This window comes from Accipiter gentilis, chromosome 11 (genome assembly GCF_929443795.1).
Source record: "Accipiter gentilis chromosome 11, bAccGen1.1, whole genome shotgun sequence".
NCBI classification, from domain to species: domain Eukaryota; kingdom Metazoa; phylum Chordata; class Aves; order Accipitriformes; family Accipitridae; genus Astur; species Astur gentilis.
In genome coordinates this window covers 7,972,871-7,993,263 of record NC_064890.1, presented here as the reverse complement: position 1 = coordinate 7,993,263, position 20,393 = coordinate 7,972,871, and the positions used below count along the sequence as shown (strand labels likewise).

General features: G+C 44.7%; 1 protein-coding gene across 6 annotated transcripts in view; it reads left to right on the top strand.

The window, feature by feature from the left end:
* The window catches only part of FRMD4A (FERM domain containing 4A), a 384,064-nt gene that overhangs the window by 292,437 nt on the left and 71,234 nt on the right, over positions 1-20,393 (top strand). For all 6 annotated transcript variants that reach the window (XM_049814079.1, XM_049814080.1, XM_049814081.1 and 3 more), the window contains 3 exons: positions 11,275-11,359; positions 15,733-15,789; positions 18,292-18,314. In XM_049814079.1, coding sequence (XP_049670036.1) covers positions 11,275-11,359; positions 15,733-15,789; positions 18,292-18,314 — 165 coding nt within the window. The remainder of the gene's footprint in view (positions 1-11,274; positions 11,360-15,732; positions 15,790-18,291; positions 18,315-20,393) is intronic.

The following is a 20,393-nucleotide window of genomic DNA, read 5'->3' as shown; positions in this document are numbered from 1 at the left end:
TGCTGTCATGAGGTAGAAAGCAGAGATAATTAATGCTGTACCATACCTAATCACAAATGTCTTAATTTTTAAGGGACTGGGTACCCATGACACCTACTATATCATTGGTAAAGGCTTGCCTGTATTTGCATATAACTTTCTTGCATTACCTCTCCCAAGCATTGCAGCTGAGAAAGATAAGGTTGGTCCTGGGGATCCTAATTGGGGAGATAGTAATACAAGTAACTGGATGTGCCAGATGTTCATTACAGAGAAATCTGTTTACTGTATCAGGATTTAGTAATCATGTGGGTTTTTCCCCCTAGTCAAAGTAAATGTACAATTCAACCACACTGTGTAACTACTGAAGACATGAAGCTTCAGGCAAGAACAGTAAGTAGTAGTTTGTGAAGAGGAAAACCTACAGAAGAACCATTTTCACCTTTTATGTGACCATCAAATTGTTTTTACTCTTAACATGCCTGCAGCAATGTTGATGGGCAGCATGCCCACCAAAGATGCCGTAGTTTTTAGATTGCTCTAAAAGTACATTTAAAGAAAGCATGCCTTTTTAAGCAACGGCTTCTTGGAAAAACCATGCTGAAAATAGGAAGTTTCACAAGCTTTGCAGCATGAAATTCTCCTCCCTTATTTAAATCTCTGCAACACTGTTGAAGCTTCATCTTTTGACACACATTTCCTCGGGGTTTGACATTGTTGAACATTGATGTCCAGTGTCTTTACTCTCTTCCGTAATCAAAGACCAAAAATTTGACAGCACTCTATCAAAGAAGGAGGCTTTTATAAGGATTTTCTTAGCATTAGTTCTGAAGAAATAGTGTCTGCCGTTGTACATTTGCACAGCTAACTGAAGCCTCTCTGTCTTCAGATTGTCATCTAGTGCCACTGAGAACAACATAGGAATCTAGGAAGCAATCAGAACTGCTTGGGCAGCTGTGAACTGCCCAAGGCTATTCTTGTGCAACATTATTTTATGAGACTCTGCTAATATCCATTTATATAGCTTTAAAGCCATACATGAAAGCAAGAGGGAGTGCCATGTGTCTTGCAGGGAAGGTGAGATGTCTGGCAACAGGATGGGAGTGATGCTAGTTCTCATCTTAGAATTAGCTTCCCTGGTTGGCTTTTTAAAACCCTGGTCACCTTAGTTGTTGGTGAAACTGATTCCCTGCCTCAGAGGGTTTACAGTGCAGGTAAACCAAGTCAGATGAGAGTCACAGCTAAAGTCCAGGAGAAGCAAAGGATGGAGATGAAGGAAGGAGGGATTGCTTGACTAGTTGATTTTACAGTGGTGTTTTGAGACCAGAAGAGGACAGCAAAACTGTACCTCACAACATGAGCTGCATGGTAAAGGGCAGGAACCTAAGTAAAGTGTGGAGACCTAGGCAACAAGGAGGTCAGAAGAAAACAGAGCTAGCAGGGGTTCAGGTAAAGGTTGTTATATTTTTGGCAGGGAAAGAAGCATTTTGCTCTGACTCACACAGGCAGAGGGAAGGCAAAGTTACTCCCTTTGTGTAAATCTTTGAGGTGAGAGAAGACCAGGGCATAGACACCCTGTTTGTTCATGGAAAGCCAAGTTGGCCAGGCTTTGCAGCGAATTCTCATCTTCAAACAATGGCCTTGTGGGATTAGCAATCCTTAGCCAGGGAACCACCAGCATGGGTCTGATCTCTTTATCTTCTGGATGTTTGTCATGCTGTTAATTTATATGAACAAGGTCAGCAAATAGAATTCATTTCACTGGTGGATCTTTTCCCAGGAATGAGTATATGTGTTCTCAGAGTAGCTCCACTATCTAAACAGTGACAACTCACTGCAGAAGTCGTCACACTAAATCAGAACATCTCTCACGTGGAAAGGCTTTTCTTTCAGAAAGGCATGGAAAAAAAATGTGAAATAAATCCTTAATACTCAAATACCCTGTGGGGCAGAGTTTGTATCTATGGCCTGGCAGGATTCCCACAAAGGAATGCCTGTATCCAGCAACGTCTGGCATGTGTTCATACAAACTGGCTAGGCTAAAGTCAGCATGGGAGCCATGGGGGCTCAGGACTCTCAATATTGAGGCCAGATGTTTTGCCAAGTTACCACAGTTACCACAGAACAAAGTGGCCTTAAATAAGAGACCAGCACTGAAACACAGAGTACAAAGCTCATGCGTATCGTTGCTTCCTTTAACCTGAAGGAACATAGCTCTGTGTGCACCGGTGGGGGTCCAGGTCCGAGGCAGGTGGGGCAGATGCACGAGATGGGACTGACCATACCAAACCTGAGATGTTCACCTGGTAGACGGGTCTATGTCAGGCTAATTAGCGCAGTCTCCCCATATAACCTCTGGAAAGAAATAAGCACTTTTCAGGAACAATTCATCTGACTTATTTTAGATGACTGCTTTGGAATTCAATAAGTTGCAGCCTAAAATACCTATGTCTCTTCTCTGACCTCAGTCCCCTGCTCAGAGGTAGGCATCTACATTGTAGCTACCTCTTTTCACCTGATGAATCCCCTCTGTGTGCATCAAGGGCAGCTATAAATTCAGAATATTATTTCAAACAGGGCTGGTGCAGCCAGGGTTGAGGAGGCATTTCCCATCTACAAGGCTTTGCCTGACTACCTGAATGGAATTGGACCAGATTTCAGCTGCTAATGAGGCCGTATGCTATTTTAGGTTTTCAGCCCTCCTTTATATCCAGTCTTTAAACCCATATTCCATTAGAAAAGGACTAATGTTAAAAATAAAAGAAGCAGAAGACCATTTGGAAACAGTTGACCCTGGAAGGGAGACAGTGGTTGCTAATATGGATTGTTCGTAGGGCTAGATGGACCTTAGAACTTGTTGCTGAAATGGACTGCTGCCTCCCACATTAGCCAGCAGACTTGTATGGAGTGCAGATTCATGGCATCCTGCTCCCAACTTCCCCGACTCAACTCACGTGGCGACCCCAGCACACCATGGTTGTGTGTGCCACTCACTTCCACTCAGCTTCGCTTCTCTCCAAGAAATTAGATTAGGAGGTGGTGATGACAGCAGCCTGCTGCGGCAGGAAGAGCGGAATAGAACCACACTAAATTAACCAGAGCAATTTATTTGTCTCGCATGTAATGGGCTGTGTTTCTCCATCCACAGTTTTCCCCACCAGAGAGGGGTATGTGGCACTCCACTGCTTTGCTCCAGGGAGGGAATGAGGAATCACCAGCTTCTGTCTCTCCCCTCCGAGGAGGGAGAAGGAGCGGCCCTCTCTCTGTCCCATGGTGTGAGACAAGGGTTTACAGGAACTGGGGAGAGAGGCCGAAGGAGATTATCAAATACATCCGTTTTGCAGCCAGGGGAGATGGAGAGAAGTGGCAGAGTTTGGTCTCACCCATTGATATGCTTCATCTCACCTGCTAGCACCCAAGAGAAGATGCTGGGGAAAAATCATATATACACAAATTGCTCTGCTTGTCTGTTCTTCCCTGGCCTGCTGCAGACCCCTCTGCAAGGGGAGCTGCAAGGAGGGCAGTGCTGGACCCCACTTTGCCATGGAGCTTGATCATCCCAGGACAGTTCAGGGAACTGCCCTGAGATGTTCTAGCATCTTGGGGTGCTCCATCCTCAACCTCGTTACTAGCCATCTCTTCTCTAAGCTCGTTCCAGCTATGCTGTCTCCCTCACCTGCTCTCACTACCAGTACTGAGCTGGTAATTCCCCACACCAAGCTCACACGCAATTTATGCTACATATAAGGGGACACAAAGAGCCATATCCCACTCATATTTCTACAGTTCCCTGTACTGCCGGGGTGCTGTAGAAACAATAGCAAAATATCAGAATATGAAGCCTGCCTAATCAACCCAGTCCAACCAAGTTGCTTTCAGGGATTCCCATGAGCTGCTCTGTCTATAAAGTCCAGCGAAACTGTGCCATAACCCAGATCTATTTGTACAGCATGTGTTTTGCTGGTTGGTGTGCATCAGCTATGCATACGCTAAGCAGGAAGATCTCAAAATCCAGCAGCCCTGCAAACCCCCTCCTCCCACCCAGCCACAGTGTATAAATACAGCCGCTCAGACCTTGTTTCTGCTGGAAGACAAGGCTCCCTGCAGACAATTTATTGCAGCCTTCTCAGGGTGGCCCCCTGCTCTGTTCACCCGGGGGAAGATGTAATAAATTGCCTGCGGGGAGGCTTTGCTCCTCAGAGTCTCTTTAGAGATATGAGAAACTTCTGTCCAGTCAGAAGATTTACTTGTGCGAAAACTGACCTTTGCTTGAGGAAGGGAACTAATGGGGCTCTGCTACTTAGCACACAGCTCTGAGCTAAGCCATCCATTACACACAAGTCTTAATAGCAGTCTGGCTCTTGAGTCCCATAACATCATTTCTGTTTTCTGCTTAACTGGGAATATATTTGTATAAGTGAGCTGTGTTTAGAGAAGGGGATAAGTTGTTTTTCCTTTCCATTCAGCCACCTGAGGGGGAAGAAAAAGCAACATTCTAAAACTTTGTTGGTTTGAGCCATGTTTTAAATGTGTTGATGCTGGCAGCATTGTCTTGTCTAATTTTGGGAAGCATTTAGACAGCATGATAGGTACTATGCAGAAATGATGGATGCTGTCAGTGTAGGATTTGTACCTAATTTGGATCAAGCAGCAACAGCTATGTCAATGCCTACACACAGATTCTCTGACTGGGTCAAAGTCATGCAGACATTGTTTCCATTTTCATTGCAATTTGTGCATTTATACCTTACACCAGTGGGTGTGATTTGCTGTCATCAGTGAAGGAAGCAGAAAGGTCTGCTGTGAGGGGTCCCATCACTGTGGCATTGAACAAACAGGTAGAGCTAGTGAGTAAGTAAACCCCATGCCAGCTTTCACAGCCAAATCATACCTTCATGTGCTGCTAACAACATGGTGGAATGGCTGGAGGGATTTCTATTCCTAAAATGGTTCAAGATCCTCAGATGAAAGATGCTCTACAAATACTGAGGGATGATGTTATGCAAGACAGTTCACCCAGCGAGTTACCTCTAATAGCCAAGACATCACTCTTGGAAAGGATCAAAGAGCAGGAAAGAGCTGGGCTGGTGCTCAGGAGAGTGTGGGGAAATTCCCCTGGTGACTGAGGGAGAGGAGGGTAGGAAGGCAGTGTGCTGCTTTGATCTGGTGACTGCTCTCACCGCATGCTTGGACGGATAACCACATCACTCCAAGCCAAGAGGAGCTGCAACAGCCTTTTTGTAGAAAGATGCACTTCTCTTGCAAGCTAAGCTCCATGGAACATTTCAGGGGTGGAGCAGTTTGCAGAATATATTGAGCTGGCTTGCTGCTTTTATGGCTTGGTCAGGCCTGGTTCCCCACCTGGTGAGAGTGCAGAGGACTCACTGTACTGAGGTCAGTGCCTTTCCAGGTGATGCTTGATGCTGTAACCAAACATCAGGGAGGAACATGCCTGCATTACCACCTTGATTCCTTCCCTTCTCTATGTTGATACTGGAGCACTTGGCAGTTTGCAAAGACTCCCAGGACGTACAGCCTGGAAGAGAGGAAGAGAGCTGGTCACTATACATTCCAAAGCAGATCCCTTTAGTATTTTGTACATGGAGAAGATGAGGCGTAGGAATGACCAAATATCCCCAAAACACATGGTTTTCCAGGAGCTCAGTGGGCCAACCTCTTACAGACACTGAGGAAAATGGATGGGCAGTGAGTAAAGGTGCAAACAGCTTCATAGTACAATGCAGCTGATGGGGAAAGAGACAGAGTACAGGCTCAGGTTAAACGATATCCACAGCTTTTTTGTTGTTGTTAGCTGCAATTCCCTGTATTCCTGGAATCACACTCACCTCCAGTTTTGTGGCTTCCTTGCAATGAGGTAAAAGTTGACATAGGTCTCTCTTGCTCTGTCCTGTCCCCTACATACCAATCCCAGGTGCTGGGTGAGGGGGGGCTGAGCATGGCACAAGCACCGAGCACAGGACAGGGGACCAGAATAAAAATGAATGCAGAAGGGGAGGTAAATGGAGCTTTTTAGTGCAGCTGATTTTCATTCCTGGCTGATTACTTAACAGGCCAATTATTTAGCATGACCATTGTCTGCTTTAAGTGTCAGCACATAAAAGTGCGCACCCATGACTATTAGCAAACAGGGCTGGAACATAAAAGGAGCTCTGTAGCCTGAGCTGCTCAGAATACTCATTTAGCATGAGACACTGGACATAATGACATCTGCATTTAAGTCCATTATACCGATGCATGTGATTTTTCTTTTCCTAGTTAGCAAATGGCCTCATATTTTTCAAATTATCCTCTGAGGTTTTGAATGACATGGTGAGGGATAATAAGCCAGACCCCAGGATGGATGAGGAAGAAAAGGGGTCTTCTCCTTTACCCATTGCTTTGTAATAATGAAGTAAGAGGCAGTCCATTGACAGAGCCACCAAGCTCTGCTGATAACTCTGTCCTGCATCCTAACCAGAATGGAGTCAGCCAGCTGGGAAGGACATGGGATACACCTCTGCCCATTTCAATCCATTCTCTTGTGTCTGAGTGCATTTCCCACCTAGGGCAGGAGGGAACACTGGGGAAGGTGACTGCACATCAAAACCAAAATCCTTTTGCTTCATTCTGATTTCTTCCATGAAATCTGGTTCTACGCTTTATTTTCCTTTTTTCATGGGAAAAAAATGCCCTGTCGCCACCCCACTGCCTTCCTCAGTTTTGAAGACTTCTGAGGAGTGAGGCTTGATAGGACAGTAACAAGAGAATGCTTTGCTGTGCCCTTGCCTGGTCTGGGCCCTCCAGATGGCAGAGGAACCCTTTGTCCTAGTCAAGGCTCCAGTTTGAATTACAGTTTTTTCTGGTAGGGACATTCCTCAAGAAGATGCTGTTCCTCAGTGAAACCAAATGTTGAAACTTTTTTGAGGTCTTCCAAAGCCCTTTCAATGTTTTCTTTTAATTTTCTTGGAAGAAAACACCATGGCACCAGAATGGGAGTTTTGGAGTGTTTCTTTTTGGTGAAAAAAATGGTTTTGTTGTTGGATAAAAGCTTTTCAGACCAGCTGGTTCCCACCAGAATCAAACTTCACAAGAAGTAGGATGATATCAGTGCCCCAGGACAGATCTACCCCTGAAATAGACAAGACATCCATTTGCTCTGATCATGCTTTGAAATATCATTGTGTTGAAGACCACAGTGAAATATTTTACTGTTTGGCAGGTTCTGCTTGTAAATAAACACGTGGGCTTGTGATTTCAAAAGCTACAACAGTATATTTGTACACTCAGGAACACAACTGCTCAGAGCCTGGTCTCTGTTAGGTGATAGATGGCCAAGTTCAGGCTGACAGGATATGTCCAGGGCTGTGTGTCAGAGGCAGTGCTAAATATTTTTTATCTGAGAGTTTCTTTTCGTGTGTGGAAATTGGGAGTGCTGCTCATTTCAGCTCTCACTGTCTACACAAGCACACCACGAGCTCAGGTGCTTTTGGAGGCTATTTCCCTGGTAGTCCTGAGACCTCCTATCCCCACTGAAGTGACAAAATATTAGTGATCAAGCAAGCACCTTCCCAACACTGCTAAATTTCCCCATCTGCACATACACAACTAGGTTCATATATGAGGTCGGCAGCAACAGCCAGGGATTCTCCATCTCCTGAAGAACCAGTAATCAAATTTCTGAGTCCAGGGTCCAGTCAGGCATTTCTCCCTGTTACAAGTCGGAGGTGGGCATGTTTGTAATGTAAGGCAGAAATTTCAGTAGTGCTAGTTTCCCATCACCCAAGGATCAGGAGGTTCCACAGCTGCTTCTCACAGGCACTGCTGTATAAATGTCTGTGCTTGGCTGGTTACGATGGGAATTGCCATTCATCACGGCATGAAGGGGCTTAAGCTGTCTCAGAGCAAGTTGTCAGTTAACCAACGCTTAATACAGAGCAATCTGATCAGTATGAGACATGTCCTCACAGCTAAAAAGCCTTAAACATTTCAGATGCAGCAGCTTCTGAAGTCTTCCAAGATACATTCTGCAGTACTCATTGTTATTTTCCTGCTGCTGAGAGGGAGCAGTCAAGATAGGCACTTTGTGTTCATTACCCAGCATAATATTCACTGGCCTATTTAATCAATGCTTAGAAAATGTACTTGATGAATTATAAGTTACGGGGGGTGGGCAGGAATGGGGAATGCAGAAATAGATTAACATTGGCTGATCTTTTAGACTTTTTCAAAATATATTTCTTTGGTTTTTACACTCACAAAGTCTTGTGGGGTGTTCCCCCTTCTTGCAGGCACCTAATTTCTCATAGCAACAGTTGCTGGCTATCAAGGAACCTCTTGTAGGAGTTGCTTGAGGCAAAGCTCTTTGTTGACTGTATTGCAAGAGATGTAGTTAGCAGAGCAAAGGTGTCAGACACATTGTACTGCCTGTTTCTCTGTCCAGCCCATCCATTATTTTCTGGATATATCAGCTTCACACCACACGGAGGAATGTGGCTCTCAGGGGAGTCCACAACAGAAATCTGAGTTGCCCCTTAGAACCGATGATCTTGAAACATGCCATAAGAAAAGGCTTATAAGCTTAACAGGCAAAACAGACAGAGGAGGGCAGAGGAGGGAAGAGTAATTTCTAAACACAGTACTAAACCCCAAGCAGCTAAATGATTTTCTGAAGGTCATGAAGGAAACCTGTGTCCAAGTCAGGAATTTAACCCAGATTTTTTGCTTGGTTCATTGCCTTAGCAGCTGGATGCTTCTTCCTGCCTCCTTAGTCACTGACATTGGTCATTGTAAAGTGCAGTTTTCTTCACCGTATTTGGAAAAGGTGGTAACAGAAGGAGGTCTGACAGAGATTCACGATCAGTGCAAAAAACCGTGTCTTTCCCTCTCCTTTCTGTTGTTGCAGCACTGGCTGTGAATTCAGGGGAGCCTGCTGCAGTTTGGGTTTTCTGAGCTTGCCACACAGAAAATCCCATGAGAGTTCTCTCTGCAAATGTGTTTTCTTTTAAGTAGCACCAATTTCCTGATGCACATGTTTTGCATTTGTCTGGGTGTGTGTGTGAGATCCAGTAGCTCCCCAGCATAGTCTCCATTCTGGAGATCACTTGAGAATTGGATTTTCTTTGTGAAGATGAAGTATGTGCTCTGTGGTCTGAGACTCAATTTTGTACAGAAAATTATCTGTGTATGTGTCTATCTGGAAAGCCTTGGGAAAGATCCTTGCAGTCTTAAGAAATGCAATATTGCCCTCTAGTGATGATGAGGATGGTCTCATTTGATCCGATGAAACAAAAAGCATTTTGGCTAACCTTCAACGGGATTCAAAAATGGAATAAATGTTCCTGTTTTCTTCTGACCCTGGAATTAAAGATCCTACTGTCACAACTTGGAGAGCACTGGTGGTGGTGATAAGCAGAGGAGGTTCTTCAAGAATCACAGAATGTGTAAAATTATCATTTTTCTCCATGAATTCAGCAGATGGAAAGCCAGCTGCACTCAGAGAGCAGATCTAGTAAGAAGGTTTGGGTTTGGTTTTTTTTAATGCAGCATTTTTTTTTTTTATTTTTTTTTTTGCATTTCTAAAGCCAAGTATATTTTTATTTGCCAAAGAAACTCAAGGCAGTTTCAAGGACAGGGGGTGAAACCCAGTGGAAACCACAAAAAAAAATTAAGAAAAAGTTTCATTTTTGTACTTCATGATCCCTACACTCAAAGGGGAGGGGGTATTTGGGTTTTATTTTTATTTCTCATTTGAAGAGTTCTGGAGGGGGAGAAGAAGGGATAATAGCAGGAGCACTTTAGCAGATCAACAGGAAGAGCTCAAAATGTTTCTCTTGCTTTAGTAAGCAAGTAGTTGGTTGTATCTGTCAGGAAATAAACTGTTTTGAAGAGTCTTCAGAAAACACTTAGAAGCACTACAAAGCTTTGACCTTTACCCCTAAGAAGGTTGCATTTAAGGCCCTCGATTCTGCAAATAGCTCAACATGGACAATCCCTCCAGTGCTTGTATAAAGCCCCAGGAGTGTCAGCAGGTCTCTCAGCTCTTCTCCCAGACAGTAGGGTCAGGGAGTAAGGTTTCTCTGTAACTGGACCTGCATCTCAACCCAGATTTCTAAGGTATCTCATTTTTTTAAGTTCCTGATGCAGACAGCATTTCCCTGTCACCTTCCCTATTCTAATTGCCTCTGACAATGCACGATAGTACTGGAATTTATGGAAGGAACATTGCTGCCGCTGTACTGCAACTTAAAGATCACTATAAAACAAACTGGGCAGAGAGATGTGGGGGTTTTCCTCACTCAAAACACAAAGCAAATGCAAAATTCACCTTAATCATTCACTGAACCTATCCAGGCTTTCTCTGTTACTACAGGACTGCACAACATATATGTAACAACCAGTCATTAACTTTGACAGCATCCTGAGCTTTTTTTCCCCAAAAGGTCACAAGGCAGAATTAAGGGCTGTAGTTGATTCAAGCCAGTGGCAAAACTCTCGTGGAGTTCACTGCCAAAGGATCAAACTTTCAAAGCAGGCACGACATAAAGTACTGAATTAATTCATACACATCATGGGCTTTCAACATAATTGCAAATATTGGGGTATGCAGTGGGTTTTTCAGATACTTGAGGGTTTGGGATGGTCAGCTTTCTACTGAGTTCTGAGAAGTCATCTCAGCTTAAAAAAAAATTAGATTATTGGCATTCCCAGTCATCCCCAGCATCGCTACTCACGGTACCGGTAAATTGTGTAAGGTCCCTAACTATTGCTGGTTGCTTACTCTGCACCATAGCCGCTACATACTAGCTGCTAAAATATGTAAAGAAGCCTTTATAAAATTTGCCTTATGCAGAGCTGAAGTGGACAGGGAAGGAACCTAGAAGTGGGTTTCTGTCAGTGAACATTTTACAAGACACAGGTCAACAGCACAGAAATGAGCAGGTTAGGTAAAGGAGTGAAGAAGAAATACTGAACTGTGATGGAGAATGAAGGGGAGTTTACAAGCAAAAGAAATAAAAGATTATTTGAAGTTTAAAGACAAAACGAAAAGATTATTTAGCAACAAAACCATCCATTTGATGATCCAGTTCCTTTGGTATGGCTGGGGTGTTGGTGACTGATCACGTCTTGGAGCACGCACAAGACTCTTTCATCACCCCAGTCTGTCATAAGCAAAGAAACTTCATTTTTTGTATAGTCATCATGACTCCAATGACCACACTTTTCAAGTAATGAGAGCATTTTCATGTTTTGACCTAGTTCCCCCTTGTGTCTCACCTCTCTTGCTTTCCCTTTCAGGTTCTACATTGAAAGCATCTCCTATCTAAAGGACAATGCCACCATTGAGCTGTTTTTCTTGAATGCCAAGTCCTGCATCTACAAGGTAAGGACTCAGGGAGCTCTGGGTGGCACCGGGGTGGGCTGAGACACTGGGTCTGCATCCCCTGACCCAAAATTTACATTGGTCACACACAGACTTTGAGATATAACCTTCTCCTTCCTACCCTCCCTCACTCCTCTGGTTCTACCCTGGCCAGCTTCCCTGTCAGAGACAGGTTCTGAGGTAAAACACCCCTGGAAGTAACTCCTGTGGTTAGCAGGAAGGAATCTGCAGCTGCTAAAATTATAAACTGGCTTGTATTTAGAAGGAAATGTCTGGTTTTGTGTTAAAAAACCGCCGCTGTTGAGGCCCGCTCTGGGCTGAGTGGATGTCGTTAGGGGTTCCCGCCCGAAGAGGGCGGCAGTGGCCGCGCGGGCTGCGGCGCGGGTGCCATCTTCTGGGCTGGGCGGCGGCGGGGGGGCGGGGTGTGAGGCTGTGATATTGATTGTACGTGTGTGAGAGAGTGTGCAAGGGAGGTGAGAGGGCGTGCAAGGGAGGTGAGAGAGTGTGCAAGGGAGGTGTGAGAGGGCGTGCAAGGGAGGTGAGAGAGTGTGCAAGGGAGGCGTGAGAGAGTGTGCAAGGGAGGTGAGAGTGTGCAAGGGAGATGTGAGACTGCGTGAGGTTGTGTGAGTGCGAGAGTGGGGGTAGGTGTGGGGGGCTGAGTGTGTGAGGGGTGTGTGACTGCATGCATGTGGGGCTGTAACTGTGAGAGTTTGCGCGAGTGTGAAAGTGCGTGTTAAGGATGCATACGCCTTCGTGTTTGTGACAGTGTGACTGAGTCTGTGGGACAAGAGGAGTGAATATGTGGGTGTATGTGCGTGAGTGAGCGTAAGGGTGTCTGTGGGTATGTACTGAAGATCACCTTGTACAGGAACAAGCCATGCATGGGGAAGTGGTTATTGTACCAGAAATAGCCCTGCCTGGTAGACTATTGAAAACAGCAGCAGTCTAATGCAGAGCTGCCCCTTGCAAGGCACTCTGTGTGCCATTGATAAGGGCGTCCTGGCATGGCCTCCACTCCCCGCTGGAGTGCCCGTGGCAGAGCTGCGAAGCTGATCCCTCCAATGCCACAAACCAACTGTACAAGTGAAAGGGAAGGGTCCAGAAAATTAGGCAGGCCCAGAACCCGCTGAGGTGGAGGCTGGCTGCGTGCGGACTCAGCCAGGTAGGCTGGATGGGCATCTCGATGTGTGGGGCTGGGAGAGGTTTTTCAGCAGCTGGGATTCCCTGGGAGGATCCCTCCTACCTCCCTCTGTGCTGGCAGAGGCCATTCCCGGTGACTCACCTCCATCTGCCAGGGAGGAAGTGGTAGGAAAAGACGGCTGTAGTCAGGGAGTGATTGTACTGCCATCCCGCAACCCTCAGCAGGTTTGTGACCTGCTAAGCCAACTAGCGTACACGGAATCTGAAGCCTCACTTCCTGACATCTGCATGGCCTAAAATGCAGGGACTGACTTTGCATCTCCTAAAATGCAAGGTAGAAGCCAGAAAATGCCTTTTTTCCAGTGCCCAGGAAAGAGGCAGGGCTGCCGAGGTGAGTTGTGCAGAGCTTTGCTCTCTGGCAAGGCTGCAATTAGATGTGCTTAGTCAGCCCTCTCCAGCAACAAGCTCAGTGAGCATCACATTTTGGTTCCTGGGGAAAGTTCCTTTTTGAAGTATTGCCAGGAAAAGCTTACACTGTTGTTCTTTTTTTGGAGAAAGCTTAATAAGAAGAAGAGGGGAAAAAAAAAAAAAGAAGAAATGTGCCTGCAGATCTAGGTTGGTCTATTTTAGTCTGACCTCTCCTGAAACCATTACTTTGCACATTCAAGCTGACTGTCATCTCTATCCAAAAATAGCCCTGCTGGTTTCCCAGTCTCCCATGCGGGTCCTTCCCCATCTGACTTCCAGCCACAATAAGCTGTGCTGTGCTATTAAAAAAGGCGCTGAATTTGAAAGTTGGGTGCAAAGTCTTTGCTAAAATGCAAGACGAGCACCCAGCCAGCATGCCTGGAGGATTCCTCTAGGTGTAGAAAGGGGGATTCAGTGTCTAAGCACAGCCAGTGCTTGTCATCCCTGCAGCTAGCAGGTGATGTTGCATGCTCCCAAACCTTGAAAACTTCCTTGCTGCACCAAAAGTTTCCTCGCTGGACTTTCCATGGATATCTTCACCCCAGGCTCCCCTGCAGCCCAGAAAGACCATGCTGGTTATGGTACAAGTGTAGTTCATAACACTATGCTAGTAACTCAGACCTTCCCCTGTTGATTCTCCAGACACACACCCTCAGATGTCCCTATGCACAGGGCTACTCAAGTTGGGAAAGAATAAAACTGAAGCCTGTTTATTTTGGGGCTGCTGGTCCACTGGGTTGCCAGCTGGCTCTGCATTGGGTGCTGTACTCCTCTGGCTATGCCCACCGCTCCTCCTCACCCACCCACACACCCAAACCCTTGCACAGGACCAGCAAGCCACTGTTGCCCAGAAAGGCCAAGCCACATTTGTACTACCAAACAAGACAGGGCTTGTCATCAGGCACTGTCCCTCCATCAGTCAGGCTGTTTAATTACTAGCACGTTCTGGCACGGGTTTTGGCCTGTGCCAACTAGCCCTGTCCCAGGCATTTGCTTGGGCACTGTTCAGGGATGAGCACCTGTTCCCAAGAGGCAATACAGCTGAGGTAACCCCATCTGGGACCGGGGGAGGGAGGAAGAGTGTTTAGTCATGAGCTATACTGTGCCATGTACCCTTAGGGCCAGAGAACGGGCTCTGGCCCACTTCACCTACTAGTATAGACTTGCCGTAATATCGACATGTGGTTGCAGAGGCTGGTTTGTCCGTGCGATGCCTGGTACTTCAAGATGGGAGAAAGACCAGGCGCTCTGGTTCTACTCCACATTGCCCCTTGCTATAGGATATGCCTGACTGCCCCAGCCTGGCCCTGCCTGCAGCTGAATTGACATCTTGCACCAGCCACTTCCCTTGGCACACACACATCGTTGATGCAGGTGCCTGCGTGAATCAGGCAGTTTAGCTGAACAGGGGAAGGTGTGTTTATTGCCCATAGCAGAGCTGGTCTTCACTCCCCAAGGAGTTGTTGTGAAGGATGTGCTTATTTTAAAAAGCTGGCACTGGTGAAAGCCAAGGACACCTGGATCTTATCCTCTGTTGTGTTCCCTTTGTTTTTGATTTTGCCAGAGACAAGCCAACGCAGCAACTGTGGCTTGTAAATGAGGTGTGGCCATGACTTGGCTGGAGCATGGATCACAGCAGTGATCTATATTTAGATCACTCATTTCTTGCCAGATGAATTAAAATATTAAAACCAGCAGCTTAAATAAGTACAACAGAAAAGCCACCACAGGAGTGAGCTGAAGAGTGACCCAGTTTACATGGCCACATATGTAAGAGACAATATAGGAGTTCTAGCTGCAGAATAGAGGCTTAAACAGTATCACAGTAAAAGCCCACTGTCTTCCCAAAAGCAGGGACCAGAGACTCAGGGAGAGCACACTTGGCCACAAGAATAATGCTCGTGCCTCCCATCCCAAGCATCTTTGATGGTGCCATCAGATCGTCTTGGGGTCCTTCTGCTGTGCCTGAGATAGTAGTCACAGAACCAAGGGGTTCAGGCATGGCTTTGTCTGAATGTGTGGGATGCAGAACTGGCATCAGTGTCCTTCATGTGACCATGGTGTCCAAGCAAAATGCTCACAATTTCACCTGACCCTGCAAGACTGCTTTCATCAGGAGCTGGATGCTATAGAATGGAGCAGTGAAGATCTACTAAAAGATTTGCTGTCACAGCTCAGTCTCAAAGCACCCCCAGTCCCAGTGCTCATGGGGATGAAGGAGCTGAAACCAGAGCTCCCTTCCTGCAAGAGGGAATATGGCTCTTTTTACTGTGAGTTTACCCTGGGCAAGTGCCAGAGGAGTTCTGCGGGGGCTTTGACACAACGTCAGTGAAGACAAATTTTCTCATTTACTTGCTTCTGTAAGCCAAGGACAAGGCTGTGTTCCCCTGAAGCATGGGTGACATTTGGGGGAGAAAAAATTTATTTGCCAGACTACCTTTCACTACATCACACAAGAAAATAAAAATTACCTTGATCCTCCCCCTTCCACCTGCCTTCTCCTCTCTCCTCCCCAGGAACCCCTTCATGCCACATCCAGTTATGCTTATTTACCAAGCCATTACGCTGAATATTTGGCTTTCTCCACATCTGAGTGGGCAGGTTCTCCCTCACGTTGGTCTCTAGAGCACAGGGAATGCTTTGAAGCCTAGCCAGGGGAGAAAACTGGCACTGCATGCTTCACCATGCAGTAGCCAGGAGGAGATGCACATCCTTACAGAAGCTCAGACTCAACTCTCTTTTTCTTTTCTTCTTCACCTTTCAAGGAACTCATTGAGGTTGACAGTGAAGTGGTGTTTGAACTGGCTGCATACATCTTGCAGGTAAGCACCCGCCTTCTCTCATTTCATGCTTCCTCCTGTTGCATTAAGTCTTTTGATTTGCCAAATCCAAAATGGCTGTATGGAAGTGTAAGGGTTCCTCCAATTGCAGGAGAAAGATGTCTTTACACAGTTTTCATCATTTATATCACTGCAAAATAGGTACAGAAGGCTCTTAAACCAGACCTCTCTACACATGGAGCAGATTCCACTGCCCAACGTTTTGCATACATAAATGTATACTATGTTTGCACTGACACAGGTATCCAAGACCCTGGGATATGATGTAAAGCCAGAGAAAAATCTATGTGATGAATGCCATTTCCTAGGTGAAATCCATATGTAATGGGTTCTTCTCCAGTGACTTGACTTGCATTTGTTTTCCCCATGGTGCTTGGCCCTCTGATGATCTCCAGAAGCTTCTACATATGCAACTGTCTGTATTCTCCAGCATGGGCAGAATGGCTTAAAGACTTCCAAAAAACTGCTCCAGAAAAAAATTGACTTTGAAAGTCCTGCTCTTCAGGAAGAGGGAAAGGCTCAGAAAGCAAATTGCCAGCAGCTTTTGGTTAATCTCTGTTTCCCAAAAAGGAATCTTTTCAGGGTAGTGGAGGTGTTTTTTGTGAAACATCTCTTTTTAGGAGCATGACTGTGAGAGCAAATCAGAGATAATTGTCAGGTGATCCTTTCATACAGTGTAGTCTAAATTTTTTCTCCCATCAGCCATGAAGCTATGAGAAGCCATGTGAGCAGGCAAGCCATCTCATCAGACTGCACTAATAAATAACAATGCATTGCACTTCTATAGCACTTTCCATGTTAAAGAAGCAATTAATGCGTAGGGATTTGAATCTTCATTAAAATCATTTTATGTAACAAAAATGGAGTGAAAGAGTCAGGATGGGGGACTCAATTAAAAGCACATTATAGAAATTGCATATTGGCTGTTGGGTGAATACACATCAAACAACAGACTCATTGTGAGAAGCACCAATAGGGTTATGAATCTATTGTCTGTTCATCCTGATGAATAACTTGAGCACTTAGTAATTGTACAACCAGATCCAGATCTGCCACTGTAACCCTTGTTGCTGTGATTGTTTCTCATCACAAACACAGGATGTTACGTGTATTCCTGTAGTAGTTTGATGTGTAACTTAATGAAAACAGTCAAAACAAGCCACACCCCTGCTGTCTGTAACCAGAAATTACTACAAAGCATGTTTATGACAGGATCCAAGCAAAACAAGAGGGACCATACTGCATTTTGTTCTATTTCTCACTGCAGCATTTAGGTCAAAGAACTGAAGTATGGAGAATCTACGCTACAAAATTATTTTTTCAATTCAGTATGCTCATCCCTGTGCAGGCCAGGGCATACCCTTTGGGTTTTGCTGTGTGTTGAACTATAATCATGATATGCTCAAGGACTCCTTCTGAACCAGAGGAGAGCTTGTCTGCCCTTCAGTTCACTCAGAGGGAAATGGGAAATATAGTATAGGACTGTCAGGACTCAAGTAATTTAGTCTGCAGCCTTATTTCAAATTGTTGTGTTACCAAAACAAATTAAAGTACCACCAAAGCTCCAAAGTTTACCCCAGCCTCAGGACTGAAACATACTAGACATGGGCTGACGGGTTTTGCGGGTGGATGGACAGATGTAAAGACAAGAGATGTGAATGCAAAACCCAGTCCTCTAGGCAGTGGAAACTCCCTCACTGCACAAATTACATTCTTGCACTGTGCCTTCTGTGTAGCTGATGGCAAATGAGGTGCTTTAGCATGCATCATATGAAATGCATATTGCCTGTGGAAAATGCAAAATGAATACTACATCTATTGAGGAGGGGACTCACCAGATTTTGAGGGTTCACCAGATATGCGGTTAAGATTCAGGTACTAATCTAATTACTGGAGTGGAACATTACCAAGCCCTTTAATACCAGACTGTGATGCTAATAAATAGAAATATCTAGACATATAAGTAAGGGAGCTAAATACTCTCGCAGACACCCAGCAAGGAGTTAGAGAAACCTGTGTCTTGCATCCCCTTGAAAGCTGACAGTGAGCTAGCTTTTGGAAAGTCCGGTTACTAGAAAATAACCAGAATACTTGTAAAAAGACTCAGGGGAGTTGCAGTCTCAGAGGCTGCAAAGTCACTGAGACTTCAGAGATCTTCTAGTAATATAGCATCCACACTGACCCAAAAAATTACTCATTTACTAGCATTATTTCCTGCAGCTTCTTGGGTATCCACTAGCAGAATGAGGAATCATCTGGCTCTGTATTAGGCAAACCTTTTGTTTGTTAATCTGCCCAGCTCACTGCATGTATCATGGCACTTGACATTAGATACTGGTTCCAAAAAATACATGAGGAATCAATTACAACAGGAAATTGCTGCTAAATGAATTTTGCAAATGGAAAATCTTGAACAGCCGTTTTCTTAATTATTTTTTTTCTATTTTAATGATCTACTTTTAATTTTTCTTCCTCATTTTACAGGAGGCAAAAGGAGATTTTTCAAGGTAGGTGAACTTAAAAGTTTTTGCCATTGTGTTCTCTGAGAATGAATCTGGTAAAATCACTGTGTCAGTGATGCAACTCAGTTGTAGCTGTGTAGCAATAGGAATGCATTCCTAACATAGATATCGTGTTTCCTGAAATAATTTCTTCACAAAACGCAGCCTTTGACAAGAGCATGCCTTGCAAACAGCATTGTTTGTGACTTTGTTGTTGACAAATCTCTTTATATGCCCATGAAGTTCAGGAAATGGACTAGTCTTTGGAAGGAAATTACTAAGGAAATGACTCGACAATCACTGCTATATCACAGATCCAGCCAGAGGCAACATTAAAATTCCATCACTAATTGATATTTCAGCTTGAATTTGGACAGAGTTCTCAAAATCACAATTTAGATAATTGCTTTTGTTGAACTTCTGCTATCCCTTAAGCCAAATCTTCAGACTTGCTCTAAGAAATTCAGAAAGGTGACTGTGCTTGGTGTTTCAGAAGACTGATAATGAAATGCCTAAGAATTTTCATTTAAGTTGACAATATCTGTCAGTTACACTTTAGTAGCAACCAAAGGTCAGATGGCTGCCTGATGCCTCAACCAAGAAACATGAAAGTTCTTCTGAAGCTCAGGACAACTGTCTATGCTAAAAATTTCACATACTCTATATATTACTTTTTCGGACCTGAACTTGAGTTCAGCTGGAGGACCACATTATCCATTGAAGTTAGTTTCAGAGAAGAAAACAAGGTGTGAATGGGCAGTGAGGTTGAATTGCCAGATGAGCCTTAAGAGGTGTCTTAATTTTGTCAGCATTGAGATACACTAAGAGAAGACTGTAATGATACTCTGTGCACCCATAGGAGGCTGTGAATAACAGGCAGGTTCCACTTTCAGGTGGACTGGGACTTCTAGTCAGCTAAAATTGAGAAAAATCAGTGAGAAGGAACAATGCATTGCAAATATTGCCTGCCCATCGTGGAATCAGAGATGACGTAAGGTAACCCTTGCTAAAAGGAAGTCTAAGTTCTCCCTTATCATTTCTCAAAACCTTAATCAACTTGCAGAATCCTGACAGGCATCTGACCACAGAAACACGAGCCCAGTCTTGCTTTATTTTTCATTTCCACCCGATTTGGAATAACTCAGCTATCAGCAGTATTTATTTAGGGGATACTGGAGTGCATGCGGCTCTTGTACTTTTCAGTCTGGTTTTCAATGCACTGCCAAGTGCTTAGCCCAGAAGACCTGGGACCAAGCAGAGTTTTACCATTCAAACCTGTGATAAACCACATCTTCCACTGGTTTTGCTATGAAGAAAAATATTTAATGTTTCTCAGAATATCTTAGACATGATGAAAACACACCCAGAAAGGGTACATTCAGACTATGAAACACAGAATAAAAAGGAATCAGATAGCTCAGAGTAATAGGACTGAAAGCATTTTATCTTCAAGTATCTGTTTCCAGACCAGAATTGGAAACAGGTGGAAAGCATCCATCTGCTAAAAGGTGTTTGACGTGCCTTGTAGAAGGAATGGTTGAGTTTATCACAGTGCTTTTCTCTAGGCCACAGAGAAATGAGGAATCTTCTGTGAGAGCACAGAAGATACCTCAACACATGGTGTTAATTGCTTCCCCCACATTGGTGTGACTGTCATCACCATCCCCATTAAAACAGTTAGCTCTTAGTCCTTTTCACCTGTGAATCACAATGGTTTAACCTGGAAGGGGGAACCCTTACATCCAAGTGGGGTAGAGAAGTAGTGTTGTAACAACTTGCTGACACTGCCAGGGATCTTAATTTATAAATGGGCTTTAGTGGCAAAGCAATCTGCCATATTAGTGGATTTTAAAGCCTATTCTTGGAGGAGGGTAGAAGAATGCTACCCCAACCCTCTGGCCTAGGACAAGACTTAGCATCTCCAAGGATGTCTGTCCAGCAGCTCCTCTCTAATGTGCACTGACATAGGTTTATGTGCTGGGTGAGATCCAGGTGCTACTGAAGTCAACATGAGGTCATTGTGGTCAAGATTTTGCTTGCTGAGATTTGTGGTTATTTGTATCAGGAGTGTAAAATCTGGGAGGC